Source organism: Oncorhynchus mykiss, chromosome 22 (assembly GCF_057628025.1).
Source record: "Oncorhynchus mykiss isolate SJ-2025 chromosome 22, ASM5762802v1, whole genome shotgun sequence".
In the NCBI taxonomy this organism is placed as follows: domain Eukaryota; kingdom Metazoa; phylum Chordata; class Actinopteri; order Salmoniformes; family Salmonidae; genus Oncorhynchus; species Oncorhynchus mykiss.
Window position 1 is genome coordinate 8,443,405 of NC_143043.1, and position 20,591 is coordinate 8,463,995.

The following is a 20,591-nucleotide window of genomic DNA, read 5'->3' on the forward strand; positions in this document are numbered from 1 at the left end:
TGAACAGCATTCTCACGTAGGTGTTACTTTTGTCCAGGAGGGAAAGGCCAGTGTGGAGTGCAATAGAGATTGTAAATATCCGGTGGCCATTTGGTTAATTGTTCATCAGTGTTATGGTTTGGGGTAGAATCTGTTAAAAGGAGCCTTTTGGTCCTAGTCTTGGCGCTCCGGTACCGCTTGCCGTGCGGTAGCAGAGAAAACAGTCTAGGACTTGGGTGACTGGAGTCTTTGACAGTTTTTTGGGCTTTCCTCTGACACCGGAAGTTAACATACACCTTAGCCAAATAAATTTAAACTCAGATTTTCACAATTTCTGACATTAAATCCTAGTAACAATTCCCTGTTTTAGGTCATAATAGTAGAGATAATTATTTATTTCAGCACATTCCCAGTGGGTCAGAAGTTTATATACAATCATTAGTATTTGGAGGCATTGCCTTGAAATTGTTTAACTTGGGTCAAACGTTTCAGGTAGACTTCCACAAGCTTCCCACAATTAGTTGGGTGTATGTTGGCCCATTCTTCCTTACAGAGCTGGTGTAACAGTCAGGTTTGTAGGCCTCCTTGCTCACACAGGCTTTTTCAGCTCTGCCCACAAATTTTCCATAGGATTGAGGTCAGGGCTTTGTGATGGCCTCTCCAATACCTTGACTTTGTTGTCCTTAAGCCATTTTGCCACAACTTTGGAAGTTATGCTTGGGGTCATTGTCCATTTGGAAGACCCATTTGCGACCAAACTTTAACTTCCTGATTGATGTCTTGAGATGTTGCTTCAATATATCCACATAATTTTCCTAACTCATGATGCCATCTATTTTGTGAAGTGCACCAGTCCCTCCTGCAGCAAAGCACCCCCACAATATGATGCTGCCAACCCATGCTTCACGGTTGGGATGGTGTTCTTCGGCTTACAAGCCTCCCCTTTTTGCTCCAAACATAACGATGGTCATTATGTCCAAAAATTCTAATGTTGTTTCATCAGACCAGAGGACATTTCTCCAAAATGTACGATCTTTGTCCCCATGTGCAGTTGCAAACCGTAGTCTGGCTTTTTTTATGACAGTTTTGCAGTGGCTTCTTCCTTGCTGAGCGACCATTCAGGGCATGTCGATACAGGACTCGTTTTTACTGTGGATGTAGATACTTTTCTATCTGTTTCCTCCAGCATCTTAACAAGGTCCTTTGCTGATGTTCTAGGAATTGAATCTGAATCTGAATTGCACTTTTCATCTCTAGGAGACAGAATGCGTCTCCTTTCTGAGCGGTATGACAGCTGCGCGGTCCCATGGTGTTTATGCTTGCGTACTATTCTTTGTACAGATGAGTACTTTCAGGCGTTTGGAAATTGCTCGCAAGGATAAACCAGTCTTGGTTTATCCTTGCGATTTTCTACAAATGCTTTAGCTGATTTTCACATGATGTCAAGCAAAGAGGTACTGAGTTTGAAGGTAGGCCTTAAAATACATCCACAGGTACACCTCCAATTGACTCAAATTATGTCAATTAGCCTATCAGAAGCTTCTAAACCCATGATATAATTTTCTGGAATTTTCCAAGCTGTTTAAAGGCACAGTCAACTTAGTGTATGTAAACTTCTGACCCACTGGAATGGTAATACAGTGAATTATAAGTGAAATAATTTGTCTGTAAACAATTGTTGGAAAATTACGTGTCATGCACAAAGTAGATGTCCTAACCGACTTGCCAAAACTATAGTTTGTTAACAAGAAATTGTGGAATTGCTGAAAAACGATTTTTTATAGTTTTTTATTTCACCCCTTTTTTCTCCCCAATTTCAGAGTTTCCAATTGGTAGTAGTTACGGTCTTGTCTCATTGTTGCAACTCCCGTACGGACTCAGGAAAGGCGAAGGTCGATGTCGAGCCATGCGTCCTCCAAAAACACAACCCAACCAAGCCGCACAGCTTCTTGACACAATGCCCATCCAACCCGGAAGCCAGCCGCACCAATGTGTCGGAGGAAACACTGTACACCTGGAGACCGTGTCAGCATGCACTGCACCCGGCCCGCCACAGGAGTCGCTAGTGTGCGATGAGACAAGGATATCCCTGCCGGCCAAACCCTCCCTAACCCAGACAATGCTGGGCCAATTGTTCACCGCTGCGACAGAGGCTGGACTCGAACCAAATATCTCTAGAGGCACAGCGATGCAGCACCTTAGACCACTGCGCCACTTGGGATGGCCTGAAAAACAAGTTCTAATGACTCCAACCTAAGTGTACGTAAACCTCCGACTTCAACTCTCGGTCCTGGATGGCAGGAAGCTTGGCCCCAGTGATGTACTGGGCCGTACGCACTACCCTCTGTAGCGCCTTATGGTCAGATGCCGAGCGGTTACCATACCAGGCGGTGATGCAACCGGTCAGGATGCTCTTGATGGTGCAACTGTAAAACTTTGAGGACCTGGGGACCTATGCAAAATATTTTCAGCCTCCTGACGGGGAAGAGGCATTGGTATACCTTCTTCATGACTGTGTTGGTGTGTTTGGACCATGATAGGTCCTTAGGGATGTGGACACCGAGGAACTTGAAGGTTACCTTGGCGTTCTTGAGCTCGGGAACTATCATGGTCTTCTTGAAACGTGGGTATTACAGACTGGTTCAGGGAGAGGTTGAAAATGTCAGTGAAGACACTTGCTGGCTGGTCAGCGCATGCTCTGAGTATGTGTCCTGGTAATCTGTCTGGCCTTGTGGATGTTAACCTGTTTAAAGGTGTTACACCGGATACAGAAAGCATGATCACACAGTCGTCCAGAAAAGCTGGTGCTTTCATGCATGGTCCAGTGTTGCTTGCCTCGAACTGAGTCTATGGGAGGTCAATTTGTGTGTCTTTTAACATATTGGCATTCTTAGAAAATGCAGCAATAGTCATTACAGGAATTGGTGAGCAGGTTGGTAGGTTGGAGTGGCTGAGCGCTTCACGCACAGGACTTGTAGGCCACAAGTGGTAGTTGGACGAAAGCAGACGTGTTAATATACTAACCCCTACGCTAACCATTACCTTTCCCACTCACAAGCCTAAACCAGAATTATGTGAAAATACCCATCCATATACATACAGTGCCTTGCGAAAGTATTCGGCCCCCTTGAACTTTGCGACCTTTTGCCACATTTCAGGCTTCAAACATAAAGATATAAAACTGTATTTTTTTGTGAAGAATCAACAACAAGTGGGACACAATCATGAAGTGGAACGACATTTATTGGATATTTCAAACTTTTTTAACAAATCAAAAACTGAAAAATTGGGCGTGCAAAATTATTCAGCCCCCTTAAGTTAATACTTTGTAGCGCCACCTTTTGCTGCGATTACAGCTGTAAGTCGCTTGGGGTATGTCTCTATCAGTTTTGCACATCGAGAGACTGACATTTTTTTCCATTCCTCCTTGCAAAACAGCTCGAGCTCAGTGAGGTTGGATGGAGAGCATTTGTGAACAGCAGTTTTCAGTTCATTCCACAGATTCTCGATTGGATTCAGGTCTGGACTTTGACTTGGCCATTCTAACACCTGGATATGTTTATTATTGAACCATTCCATTGTAGATTTTGCGTTATGTTTTGGATCATTGTCTTGTTGGAAGACAAATCTCCGTCCCAGTCTCAGGTCTTTTGCAGACTCCATCAGGTTTTCTTCCAGAATGGTCCTGTATTTGGCTCCATCCATCTTCCCATCAATTTTAACCATCTTCCCTGTCCCTGCTGAAGAAAAGCAGGCCCAAACCATGATGCTGCCACCACCATGTTTGACAGTGGGGATGGTGTGTTCAGCTGTGTTGCTTTTACGCCAAACATAACGTTTTGCATTGTTGCCAAAAAGTTCAATTTTGGTTTCATCTGACCAGAGCACCTTCTTCCACATGTTTGGTGTGTCTCCCAGGTGGCTTTTGGCAAACTTTACACAACACTTTTTATGGATATCTTTAAGAAATGGCTTTCTTCTTGCCATTCTTCCATAAGGCCAGATTTGTGCAATATACGACTGATTGTTGTCCTATGGACAGAGTCTCCCACCTCAGCTGTAGATCTCTGCAGTTCATCCAGAGTGATCATGGGCCTCTTGGCTGCATCTCTGATCAGTCTTCTCCTTGTATAAGCTGAAAGTTTAGAGGTACGGCCAGGTCTTGGTAGATTTGCAGTGGTCTGATACTCCTTCCATTTCAATATTATCGCTTGTACAGTGCTCCTTGGGATGTTTAAAGCTTGGGAAATCTTTTTGTATCCAAATCCGACTTTAAACTTCTTCACAACAGTATCTCGGACCTGCCTGGTGTGTTCCTTGTTCTTCATGATGCTCTCTGCGCTTTTAACGGACCTCTGAGACTATCACAGTGCAGGTGCATTTATACGGAGACTTGATTACACACAGGTGGATTGTATTTATCATCATTAGTCATTTAGGTCAACATTGGATCATTCAGAGATCCTCACTGAACTTCTGGAGAGAGTTTGCTGCACTAAAAGTAAAGGGGCTGAATAATTTTGCACGCCCAATTTTTCAGTTTTTGATTTGTTAAAAAAGTTTGAAATATCCAATAAATGTCGTTCCACTTCATGATTGTGTCCCACTTGTTGTTGATTCTTCACAAAAAAATACAGTTTTATTTCTTTATGTTTGAAGCCTGAAATGTGGCAAAAGGTCGCAAAGTTCAAGGGGGCCGAATACTTTCGCAAGGCACTGTACATTCACACATAGTGAGCTGCTAATGTCGTCATTGAACTATGAACCAATCATGTGAGGGTGTGCTTTGTTTCCATCAGGCCATTATTTACTAGAGCAACACTAGTTGGAGCCCCACCGGCACCTCCACAACATAAAACATTTATGTAGGATCTTAATTTGATCACTCTGTTGTTGCTGAGAATTGCAGATGAGCTTCGTGATTTACATAAATTCACTGAAAACCCACACTAACACACAGTTATATTAACAGTTTTGCACTTTTCATGCAGCCTCATTTTGGCCAGCTTATATTTTAACCACCCATCAAACAACATTTGGGACTAAACGTTAAAATCCTGTTGCTGCAGGATTATTTTGCTGTGACAATACTGGTCGAATTAAGATCCTACATCTGTATATTGCTTCAGGCCTAATGTGCTCTTAGCTGCAAAATATGCCATGTCAGAGGCCAAGACTATTTGTACTTCCTATGCCCCACCCACTGTTAAAGGAGGAGATTACAGTGAACTAAATAATTTACCAAAACAAGCTGGCAAACATCAAATATGCAAAAGGTGATGTTTATATGCCAACTATTAACATGGCAAGCAAAGCACTTATGCAACGCAAAGCAATTTCTCCACAGTCCAATGCGTCACCAACATACGTGGAACTGCATCTGTCACAGAGCCAGATAGCTCTATAGGACATTCCCTGTTTTCAAGCCTTGTGTTGGTAAAAAAAATGTAAGGAATCAATTAGAACTGTAGAACATGTTGACCTCATTCTTACATCAAGTATGTCATAGTTCCTGGCTACAGGTTTGAATTGTTTCTCCTATAAGAGAACCATTGCTTGTTAGTGGTAACAAGCATTGCAAAGAGCGGGGGAGTTATGTGTTCAAGAGCACTCTTTCTGATCTCTCATGTGTAAATGAAAGGGGGAACTCAGGTCATGGCCATGAGTTAATCTATGGTGATTTATACATCTTAAAAGGCCTGTTTGAAAGGTTGCTGGAGGCAAGCAGTCAACAATTACAGATCTAGGATCTTAATTTCAGTCAATTTGCTACAGCATGAAAATAATCCTGCAGCAACAGGAAATGTGAATTATGTGGATTATAATTAACAAACATTTTTGTAAGGGAAAATCAAGTCCGAAATTTCTAAATGGAAACAAACTTCAGAAGCCCATTTAAACCGCAAATAAACTGCACATTTTACATTTCCTGCATAGCAGGGAAGTTATCCTGCAACGGGATGATCAAATTAAGATCCTACATCTGTAAACCTAGCAATTTTTTATCCTGTTTAGATTAGATGATAATGGGCCTTTCTCGCCACATAATTCCCAATCTCCTGAGTTCAGCTATCTTTTTCTGTGTATAATGCATGTAGGGCAGCTTGTGAAGAGAAGGATTTTCCACCTCTATCCTCAGAGGCAGAGATTCTGTTGACCTTGGGCCACTGATAATTCTATTGGATCTGGTTTCTCGCATTCAATGTTTTTATTTATTTTTACAATGGTGGTTATTAATGAAGTGCAATATAAACACTGACTGTATAAACTCGAGAGAGTCTCACCAGCTTGTGGAATTATCTGCAAACGTTGCCTCTTATTAAACCAATGACTTAATATTCACAGAGAGTTACGTTTCGTTGGTCAGTTTTAGAGCAACAGTGTTTTACTGCTTTAGGGAAACAGCTCAGTTGCTAAAGATGTAACACAAATTTTTAAAAACATGTTGATGGAATTAACAACATACTGTTTATTCTCCTAGTAGTTTTTTAGTCCACAATCTCTATTGAAGACTGTGTCACGGGTATTTCAAGATAAGATCATCCTAAAATCAGAATTGACATGGTAAAATGGTAATTACACGATAATAACCTGCACCAATAGACACAATTTGTGTTTGACACCAGGGACACACACACCTTTTGGATAAAAGCTTCACTAAATGGCAGATATTATTATTATTTATATTACCATTAAAGAAGGATATGAGGACAACTAATACATTTCCTGCTTTGCAATCAAAGTATTTTCAGTGTCATGTCAAAGCAGCCATGGACATGGTGTTGAAAACGTCCATTCATTATATCATTGGTTTATATAGACCATGACGAGGAAGGCGGCTTCCATTGAGTCCAGCTGCTATTTATGGGTTCAGTGTTTTGCATCATTGAGGATTACCATTCATGTTCATAATGGACAATGTGTCACTTGTTACATTTTCATGTTGGGAGGGATAAAAGCTCAGACACAGCCCCCTAAGAGGATCATGTGGGCTTGAGTGGGGGACACCTACTCTTCATCATCATCAACAACAACAACGCATTCACATTCACAACCATGTTGGTTAGGCCTATGAACACACACACACACACACACACACACACACACACACACACACACACACACACAATCCATTGCTACTACACCACAGTCACAAAGTTTAGACCCTAAAAAACAAAGTGGAACTAGTTATATGAATCCATTAATAAGATAGACATTCAGGATGTGGAAAGGCAATACGACTAAAATAAGTCTCTTAAGTCAAGTCTAGTCCAGACCATTAGAGAGAAACGAGGGATGCAAAGCGGGGTTGATAAACGACAGAGCTTTGACCTAATTATCTACAGCGGTTCAGTAATAGCTTAGCTACCAAGCATATGTCCCAAATGACACCCTATTCCCTATATAGTGCACTACTTTTGCCCATAGCCCTATGGGCCCTGGTCAAACGTAGTGTACCTAATAGAGAATACGGTGCCATTTGGGACGCACCCAAGTCTTTCCTCACTTGCTGAGGAAATGGGACATAAAACGCATTCAGGATAGCATATTTAGTCCCCTGGTCCCAAGATTGCCATCGTAACCTGTTACTCTGGCAATGTTGGCCAAATATTTAATGTTGGCTTTAAAGCATTCAGACCTCGAAGCCTACGATTTTCAGGTAGTGCTCTGCATTCATTTCCACTTAAATGCATAGCTTGTTAGAATATTCTTGCTAAACAATACAAATCCAGTGTCTATTTGTTTATCTACATTTCTTGTGTGATAATAGGCAACCTGATGGGTAATTGGACTGGGGGTTAGTAGAGAGTGCTTTTCTCAAGTACATTCATATGCTTATGAAGAAAATTAGTTGAAGGCTACAGGTCCAAGTATATGGATTAACGAAAATAATAAATTGTCAACACAATCATTTTGCATTTTATGTAAACTACAGGCTAAATAACAGTGATAACTGCACGATGCAAAACCAGTGGGTATTGAATAATGCTCTAGCACTCAGGCCTACTGTTCTCAAATGTGGGGTAAAGGGCTGAGGCTATTTTAGGATTCAAATTTAGAAATGCGACAGAAAATCTACGACGGCATAGTCAGATGATTTACAAAGGCAGGCTTTCGCGCGGACGTGCTTTACAGCCTCGCGACCATGTTTTTATCGGTTTGGCACAGAAAATGGAAAACCAGTTTACATTACACCGGGCTATAAAAAAATCAGTAAGGTTCATATTCCGGGTAGCACTAAATGAAACTCCTGCAGGTAACGGAACAGCGCCAGGTAGATTAAAAGAAAATGCTATATTTCGCCGTACAGTAGGCTAAAGAACAGACAAATAGGCTACCTGTATTCTGGTAATCTACAGATTACACAATTTAAATGGTTTGTAGCAGCCTATAGTGAACAAATACATGCATTGTAGTGTGTGCAATGGGTTAAATATTGTCTTTGGTGACATTTCCAATTGCTCACAAGTTAAGAAATAATACGTTATTCATGAGTTATTAAAATTAATCAAACATACACTTGGAGACATTGATAGAAGTGTATAGGAGGATTTCAGACCACTGTAGACTCTTGGGGAGTCTAAAATATAAACTAGAATGTGGCACAGGTTCATCACTTGAGGAATTCATGTTGAGAAATAACTGCAATTCAAAATTTTGCACCGCGCAAATTATTCCGCAACAACATTGACAAATAATAATAATAATAAAATAGGATAGTTATAATAATAGCCAAATATGGCTAATTAATTGATTAATAAGCGAAACAATGCAAGAAAGGTAAACATTTAATTTCATGGACATTTACATCAATGTGCCACTTTGGTATATCAGAAAAAAAATGCGATTAATCCCATGTGTATGTTGTCGATGATAAAGCCATATCGTATTATAAAATAATGGGACCTTTAGGCAACCCTGAAATTCTCGAGGGCTGATGACCATCCTCACTCCTTGGCTATTTGGAATAATGTTTTACTCAAAAACCCAAACGATGCTACTTGCAGACAATGCCTTCGATAATCTATTAGCCTGTCCACACCAAATTTCCATATGCATTAGGACTTTTATTACCGTTACCACAAAAACTATCAGGCGCCCTGCGTACCAATGCGAACATCTGGAACAGGCTGACAGAACCGACTATCACGGAGATAATGTAGCCCAAAGAAATGCCCCCGAGTCCTTGGCTTTCTTACCAGAGCAGTTCCAGCCGGTAGGCGTCTGACAGTCGCTGAGGGATGACGGGAAAGCGCAAAGTTGCTCTACAGGTAAAGTGGCTAAAAACGAAACGACGGTGATCCAGACCCAATCTCCTACTGTCCGGCTCCACTGGTGCGGGCGTCGGGGCTCCTGTAGTGCCGCCGCCGCCACCGATAGACCCATCTCAGTTCAGCGGCGCACCCCGACAACACAAGCGAGCTGGGCAAAAGAGGCAGACACGCACCAACAACTCCGGTCCAGACGTTGGCTGTTTCACCGGGGCGCTCAGTGACCAAGAAAGGGACATCTTCCGTGCAAGAAAGCGTGCCCCATTAAGTGCTGTAGAGTAACCAACGGGTTCCGCCCGATTCGAGGTGGCGCAGCTACAATATGAAGGGGGTTCGAGTGAAAAGGTCTGGTGGGGGGAGGGGGCGGGCAATGGAGGGTGTGTGGGATGTTGTCAAGGGGAAAGTTAGCCAGGTAAACCAGTGAAAGAGGACGGGCAGGCAGGTAGAGGAAGGATGCTCAACGATGAGGAGAGAAAATAAAGATGGGAAAAAGGGGTTGGTGGAAGGAATTGAAACAAATACTGTTTATATCACTCGGTTTCGATACGGATACGTCCTAGTAATATCCAGAAATGTCACGGGCTTCCTTGACAAGCGCTCCCCTCGTAGTTGTGTTCAGACGCGCAGTGAGTCTGTCTGTTGCGCTCGCCTCCTCATTTCTCTGGAATCCGCGTTGCGCCCACCAGCAGCAGGTTACCGGTCTGGTTATGATCACGTGGTGGCGGATGCGAAAGAGAGGGGGGAGGGGGTTCTCGGTAATTATAGAACGTTGATTGGAGGAGAGAGAAGAATGCTATGCGATGGAGAAGGAGAGGAAGGAGTGAGATACGGCTTTGTGGTGGACACAACGGTCAGTGTCTGTTTACTGTTTGGGCTTGGAACGAGCGGGATTCGGCTCTAGTCACAGCTGAACCATGCAGGAAGGGTGGGAAGATATGCACTCACAATCTAATTGGCCACTTGCATTTAAAAAGGTTGCAGAAATCGATTCGTCCAGCTGGGGCTTGGATTGTTGCTTTGCTATGAAATAATGCGGTGTCCGTCACTGAGTTGCCTGTCCCACAGTATGCCAAAATACCTCAATATTCGAAATATTATTCTCAGACATATTGTTGCCATAGCTGCTTCGACCCAGTAATTGATATCCTGTCAGACACAAAGGCACAGTTATTTTCAAGCCTTAGAACAGGGATGGGCAACTGGCTCCCATTTTGTACCCCCCTCCTCTCTCTCTCTCACTCAATTAGCCAATGGACCCAATGGTAAATATGCCTATAGGTAATTTCCGTCTCATAATTCGAAGGCACAGGGGGCAATGTCGAGTGCGCGGGAAATAATGTTGAGCACAGTTGGAGAGGGTTGAGATAAATATATATATATATATATATATATATATATATATATCTCGAGGACGCAGAGGGTCATGTTGAGGAGTTAAGAGCTCAGACCAAAATGTTGCGTGCCCAGAAAGTGCAATTGAGCGCAAGAAATTAAGTGTCGACATGCATCCCCCTGCTCACGGTATACTTGCCAGTGCTCCCTGGAATTGCACCTGTGCTTGCACGAAATGAGATATGTGGGCTTGCAAATCTACAAAGACTTGATACTCAAATATGATTGGCAGCATTATTGACCAATTAATTACAACAATGACTTTGACTGACTACCTAAATTGAAGGCGGGACCCATAACACGTGAAGTTTACATAACCAGGTAGCTAGTTTGTAGCCACATTACAACATGGAGGACTCCCGGCAAGGCACTTCTTCTTTTAGGTAAGAAAGCTAGCAAGCAAATTAAGTCTAATGCTATTTCAACATGTTTTTGATGATCTCATTGATGTAGGCGGCTCTAAATGCGATGGAAAATGTATATATTTATATTATCTATAAAGATATTTTTTAAATAGCCATTAGGTAGCTAGCTACAGAAGATGGCTGAAACTGCTGGGGAATCGCTACAGTAGATAGCCAACTAACTCCCACCATCAGCTGAGTTCATCAATGAAGCTAATGATAGGTTTATAGAAAATAAACGATATATTTGCTAGTTATTTTTTAAAGACTTAAGCACATAACACATAACACCATAACACAGATGTTGAACATTAGGAACCTCGTGAGAACCAGTAAAATCTCCATTAACTTGAGGTTTATTCTGGAGTTTATTCAGGAAGGTGCAACTTGTTAGATAAAAATACAGGAAACGCTTGAGTAAATGAGGGATACCAAACATATTGAAAGCATGTTCTTCCACACAGATGTGGTTCCTAAGTTAATTAAGCAGTTAAAGTACAGTGCATTTGGAAAGTCTTCAGACCCCTTCCCTTTTTCCACACTTTGTTACATTAGTCTTATTCTAAAATTGATTGAATTGAATTCATACCTCAATCTACACACAATCGCCCATAATGATGAAGCAAAAACAGTTTTTTTTGTGCCCCCAAAAATAGAAAAAAAATAAGAAATACCTTATTTACATAAGTATTCAGACTCTTTGCTATGAGAATCGAAAATGAGTTCAGATGCATCCTGTTTCCAGTGATCATCCTTGAGATGTTTCTTCAACTTGATTGGAGTTCACCTTTGGTAAATTCAACTGATTGGACATGATTTGGAAAGGCACACATCTGTCTATATACATTACCGCAGTCAACAGTGCATGTTAGAGCAAAAACCAAGCCATGAGGTCGAATGAATTGTCCGTAGCGCTCCGAGACAGGATTGTCTCGTGGCACAGATCAGGGGAAGGGTACCAAAACAGCATTGAAGGTCCCTAAGAACACAGTGGCTTCCATCACTCTTAATAAATGGAAGATGTTTCGAACCACCAAGACTCTTCCTAAAGCTGGCCGCCTGGTCAAACTGAGCAAAGAGTGACCATAAGAACCTGATGGTCACTCTGACAGAGCTCCAGAGTTCCTCTGTGGAGATGGGAGAACATTCCAGAAGGACAACCATCTCTGCAGCACTCCACCAATCAGAACTTTATAGCAACTCCTCAGTAAAAGGCACATGACAGGCCGCTTGGAAAAGGACTCTCACAGACCATGAGAAACAAGATTCTCTGGTCTGATGAAACCAAGATTGAACTATTTGGCTTGAATGCCAAGCATCACGTCTGGAGGTAACCTGGCACCATCCCTACAGTGAAGCATGGTGGTGGCAGCGTCATGCTGTGGGGATGTTTTTCAGCTTGGAGATCAGTACAACAAGATCCTTGATTAAAACCTGCTCCAGAGCGCTCAGGACCTCAGACTGGGGTGAAGGTTCCACTTCCAACAGGACATTGACCCTCAGCACACAGGCAAGACAATGCAGGAGTGGCTTCGAGAAAATTATCTGAATGTCCTTGAGTGGCCCAGCCAGAGCACGGACTTGAACCCATTCGAACATCTCTGAAGAGACCGGAAAATAGCTGTGCAGTGACGCTCCCCATCCAACCGACAGAGCTTGAGAGGATATGCAGAGAAGAATGGGAAAAACTCCCCAAATACACGTTTGCCAAGCTTAAAGTGTCATACCAAAGAACACTCAAGGCTGTAATCGCTGCCAATGGTGCTTCAGCAAAGTACTAAGTAAAGGGTCTGAATACTTACAGCGGAAGTCAGAAGTTTACATACACCTTAGCCAAATACATTTAAACTCAGTTTTTCACAATTCCTGACATTTAATCCTAGTAAAAAGTCTGTCTTAGTTCAGTTGGGATCACCACTTTATTTTAAGAATGTGAAACGTCAGAATAATAGTAGAGAGAATGATTTATTTCAGCTTTAATTTCTTTCATCACATTCCCAGTGGGTCAGAATTTTACGTACACTCAATTAGTATTTGGTACCATTGCATTTAAAACTTCCACAAGCTTCCCACAACAAGTTGGATACATTTTGGCCCATTCCTCCTGACAGAGCTGGTGTAACTGAGTCAGGTTTTTAGGTCTCCTTGCTCACACACGCTTTTTCAGTTCTGCCCACACATATTCTGTAGGATTGAGGTCAGTGCTTTGTGATGGCCACTCCAATACCTTGACTTTGTCCTTAAGCCATTTTGCCACAACTTTGGAAGTATGTTTGGGGTCATTGTCCATTTGGAAGACCCATTTGCGACCAAGCATTAACTTACTGACTGATGTCTTGAGGATATTGCTTCAGGATATCCACATAATTGTCCTACCTCATGATGCCATCTATTTTGTGAAGTGCACCAGTCCCTCCTGCAGCAAAGCACCCCACAACATGATGCTGCCACCCCGTGCCTCACGGTTGGGATGGTGCTCTTCGGCTTGCAATCCTCCCCCTTTGTCCTCCAAACATAACGATAGTCATTATGGCCAAACAGTTCTATTTTTGATTCATCAGACCAGAGGACATTTCTCCAAAATGTACGATCTTTGTCCCGATGTGCAGTTGTAAACCGTAGTCTGGATTTTTTATGGTGGTTTTGGAGCAGTGGCTTCTTCCTTGCTGATCGGCCTTTCAGGCTATGTCGATATAGGACACGTTTTACTGTGGATATAGATACTTTTCTATCTGTTTCCTCCAGCATCTTCACAAGGTCCTTTGCTGTTGTTCTGAGATTGATTTGCACTTTTCGCACCAAAGTACGTTAATCTCTAATAGACAAAACGCATCTCCTTCCTGAGCGGTATGTCGGCTGCGTGGTCCTATGGTGTTTATACTTGCGTCCTATTGTTTGTACAGATGAACGTGGTACCTTTAGGTGTTTGGAAAATGCTCCCAAGGATTAACCAGACTTGTGGAGGTCTAAAAAAAAAAATCATAATTTTCCCATGATGTCAACCAAAGAGGCACTGAGTTTGAAGGTAGGCCTTGAAATACATCCACAGGTACACCTCCAATTGACTCAAATGATGTCAATTAGCCTATCCGAAGCTTCTAAAGCCATGACATAATTTTCTGGATTTTTCAAGCTGTTTAAAGGCACAGTCAACTTTGTGTATGTAAACTTCTATATGTAAACACTGGAATTGTGATACAGTGAATTATAAGTGAAATAATCTGTCTGAAAACATTTGTTGAAAAAATTGCTTGTTATGCACAAAGTAGATATCCTAACCGACTTGCCAAAACTATAGTTTGTTAAAACCTCTTGGTGCTAGGGGGCAGTATTTTCATTTTTGGAAAAAAAACGTTCCCGTTTTAAACGGGATATTTGATATTGACAAGAAAATATGCTAGAATATGCATATAATTGACAGCTTTCAATAGAAAACACTCTAACGTTTCCAAAACTGTAAAGATATTGTCTGTGAGTATAATAGAACTGATGTTGCAAGCGAAAGCCTGAGAAAAATCCAATCCGGAAGTGCCCCAGGTTTTGAAAGCGCTGCGTTCCAATGACTCCCTATTTGGCTGTGAATGTACCATCAATGAGCTTAGTCTTTCTACGTATTCCCCATGGTGTCTGCAGCATTGTGCCATAGTTTTACGCATTTCTGTTGAAGAATAGCCATAGGCAGCCACATTGCGTAAGTGGTCACATGGTGGCTCCAAGAGAGATTCTCGCGTAAAATACAGAGGTAGCCATTACTCCAATCGGTTCTAGTGAAAAACCAATTGTCCCAACGGATATATTATCAAATAGATATTAGAAAAACACCTTGAGGATGGATTCTAAACAACGTTTGCCATGTTTCTATCGATATTATGGAGCTAATTTGGAATATTTTTCGTCGTTGTGGTGACCGCAATTTCCGGGCGATTTCTCAGCCAAACGTGAAGAACAAACAGAGCTGTTTTGCCTACAAAAATAATATTTTGGGAAAAAATTAACTTTGGCTATCTAGCTGGGAGTCTCGTGAGTGAAAACATCCGAAATTCATCAAAGGTAAACGATTTAATTTGATTGCTTTTCTGATTTCCATGACAAGGTTGCCTGCTGTTAGCAAGGCATAATGCTATGCTAGGCTATCGATAAACTTACACAAATGCTTGTCTAGCGTTGGCTGTAAAGCATATTTTTGAAAATCTGAGATGACAGGGTGATTAACAAAAGGCTAAGCTGTGTTTCAATATATTTCATTTGTGATTTTCATGAATAGGAATATTTTCTAGGGATATTTATGCCCGTTGCGCTATGCTAATTAGTTTCAGGCGATGATTACGCTCCCGCATGCGGGTTTGGGAGTCACTAGAGGTTATTAACAAGACATTTGTGGAGTGGTTGAAAAACGAGTTTTAATGACTCCAACCTAAGGTGTATGTAAATTTCCAACTTCAACTGTATGTGGGAACTCCTTCAAGACTATTGGAAAAGCATTCCAGGTAGAGATCGGAATGGCGCCGATTTTTTATTTATTTATTTTTTATATACCTTTTATTTAACTAGGCAAGTCAGTTAAGAACACATACTTACTTTCAATGATGGCCTAGGAACGGTGGGTTAACTGCCTTGTTCAGGGGCAGAATGACAGATTTTCACCTTGTCAGCTCGGGGAACTAATCTTGCACCCTACAGTTAACTCGTCCAAAGCAATAACGACCTGCCTCTCTCTCGTTGCACACCACAAGGAGACTGCCTGTTATGTGAATGCAGTAAGCCAAGGTAAGTTGCTAGCTAGCATTATTATATTTCTTATAAAAAACTATCAATCATAATCGCTAGTTAACTACACATGGTTGATGATATTACTAGATATTATCTAGCGTGTCCTCTAGCGTATAATCTGACTGAGCGGTGGTAGGCAGAAGCAGGCGCGTAAACATTCATTCAAACAGCACTTTAGTGCGTTTTGCCAGCAGCTCTTCATTGTGCGTCAAGCATTGCGCTGTTTATGACTTCAAGCCTATCAACTCCTGAGATGAGGCTGGTGTAACCGAAGTGAAATGGCTAGCTAATTAGCGCGCGCTAACTAGAGGGACGGAAGCTACACTGTTACACTGGCAATACTAAAGTGCCTATAAGAACATCCAATAGTCAAAGGTTAATGAAATACAAATGGTATAGAGGGAAATAGTCCTATAATTCCTATAATAACTACAACCTAAAACATCTTACCTGGGAATATTGAAGACTCATGTTAAAAGGAACCACCAGCTTTCATATGTTCTCATGTTCTGAGCAAGGAAATGTAACGTTAGCTTTCTTACATAGCACATTGCACTTTTACTTTCTTCTCCAACACTTTGTTTTTGCATTATTTAAACCAACTTGAACATGTTTCATTATTTACTTGAGGCTAAATGTATTTTATTGATGCATTATATTAAGTTAAAATAAGTGTTCATTCAGTATTGTTGTAATTGTCATTATTACATTTTTTTTTAAATAAATTGGCCGATTAAACGGTATCAGCTTTTTTGGTCCTCAAATAATTGGTATCAGCGTTGAAAAATCATAGTCGGTCGACCTCTAATTCCAGGTGATGCTGGTTGAGAGGATACCAAGAGTGTGCAAAGCTGTCATCAAGGCAAAGGGTGGCTATTTGAAGAATCTCAAATATAAATACCTTTTTGATTTGTTAAACACATTTTTGTTTACTACATGATTCCATATGTGTTTTTTCATAGTTTTGATGTTGCCACTATTATTCTACAATGTAAAAAATAGTCAAAGTAAAGAAAAACCCTTGAGTGAATGGGTGTTCTAAATTTTTTGACCGGTAGTGTGTATATGCACCCATCTCGGTTTACTAATCCATTGCAGAGGCCAAGCATAAATAGTCTTTTAGTCAAGATCTGAAAATGTGGTCAGAGGCTCCATATGAAGGGTGTGACGCAATTGTGGAGCCTCCAGAGGCATGCAGAGGCCAAAATCGAGCTCCATACCCCATCTCCATGCGGTACATCCTTTATAAACACAAACTCTGCTCCGCGAAGCGCAAAGGGGTATGAATGCTCTTACTTCTGCTGAGGCCATATCACCGGAAATGCTGCATGGCCGATGCAGATGTCGGATTGACCATGCGGCCAGATGCACAATGCACTTCTCTCTCCAGAATACGCTCTCTCCCGCCAATTTGTGCATATTAATAATTTCATAATGTACTTGTGTGAATTGTTTATGTTTTGATTGTTAGTTTATATCAATTCCCCATTTCATATATCACTAGTAGTACATTTACCGTTAATTCCTATAATTTCTAATCTACAATGTTTGTTACTTCGGTTATGATAATTTCTTTTAATGCATTCAATATTATTAGTCCAGTCTTTTATCCTTCTCATTGTAACGGCTGTTGGAAGGAGAGGACCAAGGTGAAGCGTGGTACGTGTTCATGGTAAATTTAAAAAATAAACTGAACACTAGAACAAAAAAACAACAAAGTGGAACAAACGAAACAGTTCTGTCTGGTGCAGACACACAAAGACAGAAAACAACTACCCACACCCATAGTGGGAAAACAGGCTGCCTAAGTATGGTTCTCAATCAGAGACAACGATAACCAGCTGCCTCTGATTGGGAACCATACCAGGCCTAAACATTGAAACACAACACCTAGACAGACAACATAGAATACCCACCCACATCACACCCTGACCAAACTAAAAATAGAAACATACAAAGCAATCTACGGTCAGGGCGTGACAGTACCCCCCCCCCCCCCCTACCCAAACGGTGCGGACTCCGGCCGCAAAACCTAAACCCATAGGGGAGGGTCTGGGTGCATCTGTCCGCGGTGGCGGCTTTGGCGCGGGACGTGGACCCCACGCCACCATAGTCTTAGCCCACTTACGTGGCGCCTTTGGAGCGGATCCTCGCCGCCGACCTCGGACTGGGGACCCTTGCAACGGGCCCCGAATAGACGGGAGACTCCTGCAGCGCCGGACAGGCGGGAGACTCCGGCAACACCGGAGTGAAGGGCGACCCTGGCGGCGCCGGAGTGAAGGGCGGCTCCGGCAGCTCCTGACTGACGGGCGGCTCCGGCAGCTCCTGACTGACGGGCGGCTCCGGCAGCGCCGGACAGGAGGGAGACTCCAGAAGCGCTGGACAGGCGGGAGCACTTGGAGGGAGGAGACGGGGAGACAGCCTGGTGCGTGGAGGAGGCACCGGATGGACTGGACCGTGGAGGCGCACTGGAGGTCTCAAGCACCGAGCCTGCACAACCTGTCCTGGCTGGATACTTCCCGTAGCCCGGCAAGTGCGGCGGGGTGGAACAGACCGCACTGGGCTGTGCTGGCGAACCCGGGGACACCGTGCATAAGGCGGGTGCCATATAACCCGGGCCGAGGAGACGCACTGGAGACCTGATGCGCTGAGCCGGCTTCATTGCTCCTGGCCCGATGCCTACTCTAGCCCGGCCAATACGAGGAGCTGCGATATAGCGCACCGGACTATGCCTGCGCACTGGGGACACCGTGCACCTCACGGCATAACACAGTGCCTTCCCGGTCCACCTCTCGCCACGGTAAGCACGGGGAGTTGGCTCAGGTCTCCTACCTGACTTAGCCACACTCCTTGTGTGCCTCCCCCAAGACATTTTTGGGGCTGCCTCTCGTCCCTGTTGCGCTGCCGTGCTAACTACTCATAACGCCACCGCTCGGCTTTAGCTGCCTCCAGCTCCTCCCTGGGGCGGCGATATTCCCCAGCCTGTGCCCAGGGTCCCTTACCATCCGAAATCTCCTCCCATATCCAGGAGTCCAGAACCCTCTGCTCCTGGTTACCACGCTGCTTGGTCCAGTTGTGGTGGGTAGTTCTGTAATGGCTGTTGGAAGGAGAGGACCAAGATGCAGTGTGGTATGTGTTCATGGGAAATTTAATAAAGAAACTGAACACTAGAACAAAAATCATCAAACAAACAAAGTTTTAGATATTGTTTACATCCATTGAGAATGACAATTCCTCAATCTATTTAAAAAATCTTTGCAGCTCTCCCTTTCGATAACCACTCTGTTTGAAAGGGGAAAATGGCATACTCTGATCCAGTGGAAACGTCATAAAATAGGTCTACCTGATTACTTATTATCAGTGCTTGACTTGGACTGAATTAGGTTCCGGTAATCATTTTGAGGGCTGGAACTGGAATATATGTGCAGGAGCTCCACAATACTTTTGAGCTAATATTCTATAAGGGGAACTAGAGCTCAAGCAGTAGAGCATTTGAGGTGCCGGTACTCAGGTCTGGAGAGCTCCTGCCCAAGTCAAGCACTGCTTCTTATCCCTTTCACTGGCACAGGAAACTCTGAGGGCAAAACATTTTTTTATACAATTTTGCAAGCACAAGCTTCTGGCCGGACTAAAGCTAATAGTTGATACAATGTTTTTGAAGTTTGTCACAGACACGCCATGTGTAGCCAGTAGGATTTCTAGGATATTTTCTACATGCAGTCTGCAATGTTTTTAAGTGTTGGGCTTTATGTAGGCTATTTTTACATAGTTGGCAATGGAAATAGAAGTTACTTTTTAAGTTTATCATTTTCATTTACATTTTTGTAGAATTTTGATTTACCACATGACAATGATTTTCAGTTATGAAGGCGTTTTTTTTTATATAAAACTTTCACAAAAATGTGCATGTGAAAACCATAACTGGCCCTCAGATCGGTAGAAATGCTAAGATAAATTGGCATTCCACATGAGCAAGGTTGCCGACTCCACTTGTAGGCTATTACCGGCAATGGCAGAATGTGAGAAAGCCAGCAGGAGCGGGAGGAGAATAGCTGTGTCAGGTTAAGTTTTTTTTCTTCTGGTTATCTAGATCTCTGGTGCCCTCTTGAGGCATTTGCCTTGTTTCATCAAACCGTAAGCATAAAGCATCAGACAAGCTCAATGCATATAGTTGATTTATAATAAAACACAAAGGGTGTTTCTATATACAGAAAAAATACACGTTAAATCGAAATGTCAGGTTCAGCCCTAATGTCAGGTTCGAGCCCAGGTAGGAGCGAGGAGAGGCATGGAAGCTATACTGTTACACTGGCAATACTAAAGTGCCTATAAGAACATCCAATAGTCAAAGGTTAATGAAATACAAATGGTATAGAGAGAAATAGTCCTATAATAACTACAACCTAAAACTTCTTACCTGGGAATATTGAAGACTCATGCTAAAAGGAACCACCAGCTTTCATATGTTCTCATGTTCTGTTCTGAACAAGGAACTTAAACGTTAGCTTTCTTACATGGCCATATTGCACTTTTACTTTCCTCTCCAACACTTTGTTTTTGCATTATTTAAACCAAATTGAACATGTTTCATTATTTATTTGAGGCTAAATTTATTTTTTTAATGTATTGTATTAAGTTAAAATAAGTGTTCATTCAGTATTGTTGTAATTGTCATTATTACAAATACATTTTATTTATTTTTTTTTTTTTTTTTAAATCGGCCGATTAATCGGTTTCGGCTTTTTCTGGTCCTCCAATAACCGGTATCGGTGTT

The 20,591-nt window shown here is 42.3% G+C and overlaps 1 protein-coding gene across 1 annotated transcript in view; it reads right to left on the minus strand.

Moving 5' to 3' along the window:
• LOC110501288 (tomoregulin-2) overlaps positions 1-10,165 on the minus strand; it is a 138,937-nt gene extending 128,772 nt beyond the window's left edge. Inside the window, exon 1 of the mRNA XM_021578736.3 lies at positions 9,180-10,165. Coding sequence (XP_021434411.1) covers positions 9,180-9,366 — 187 coding nt within the window. The 5' untranslated portion in view covers positions 9,367-10,165. The remainder of the gene's footprint in view (positions 1-9,179) is intronic.
• Positions 10,166-20,591: the final 10,426 nt, after the last annotated feature.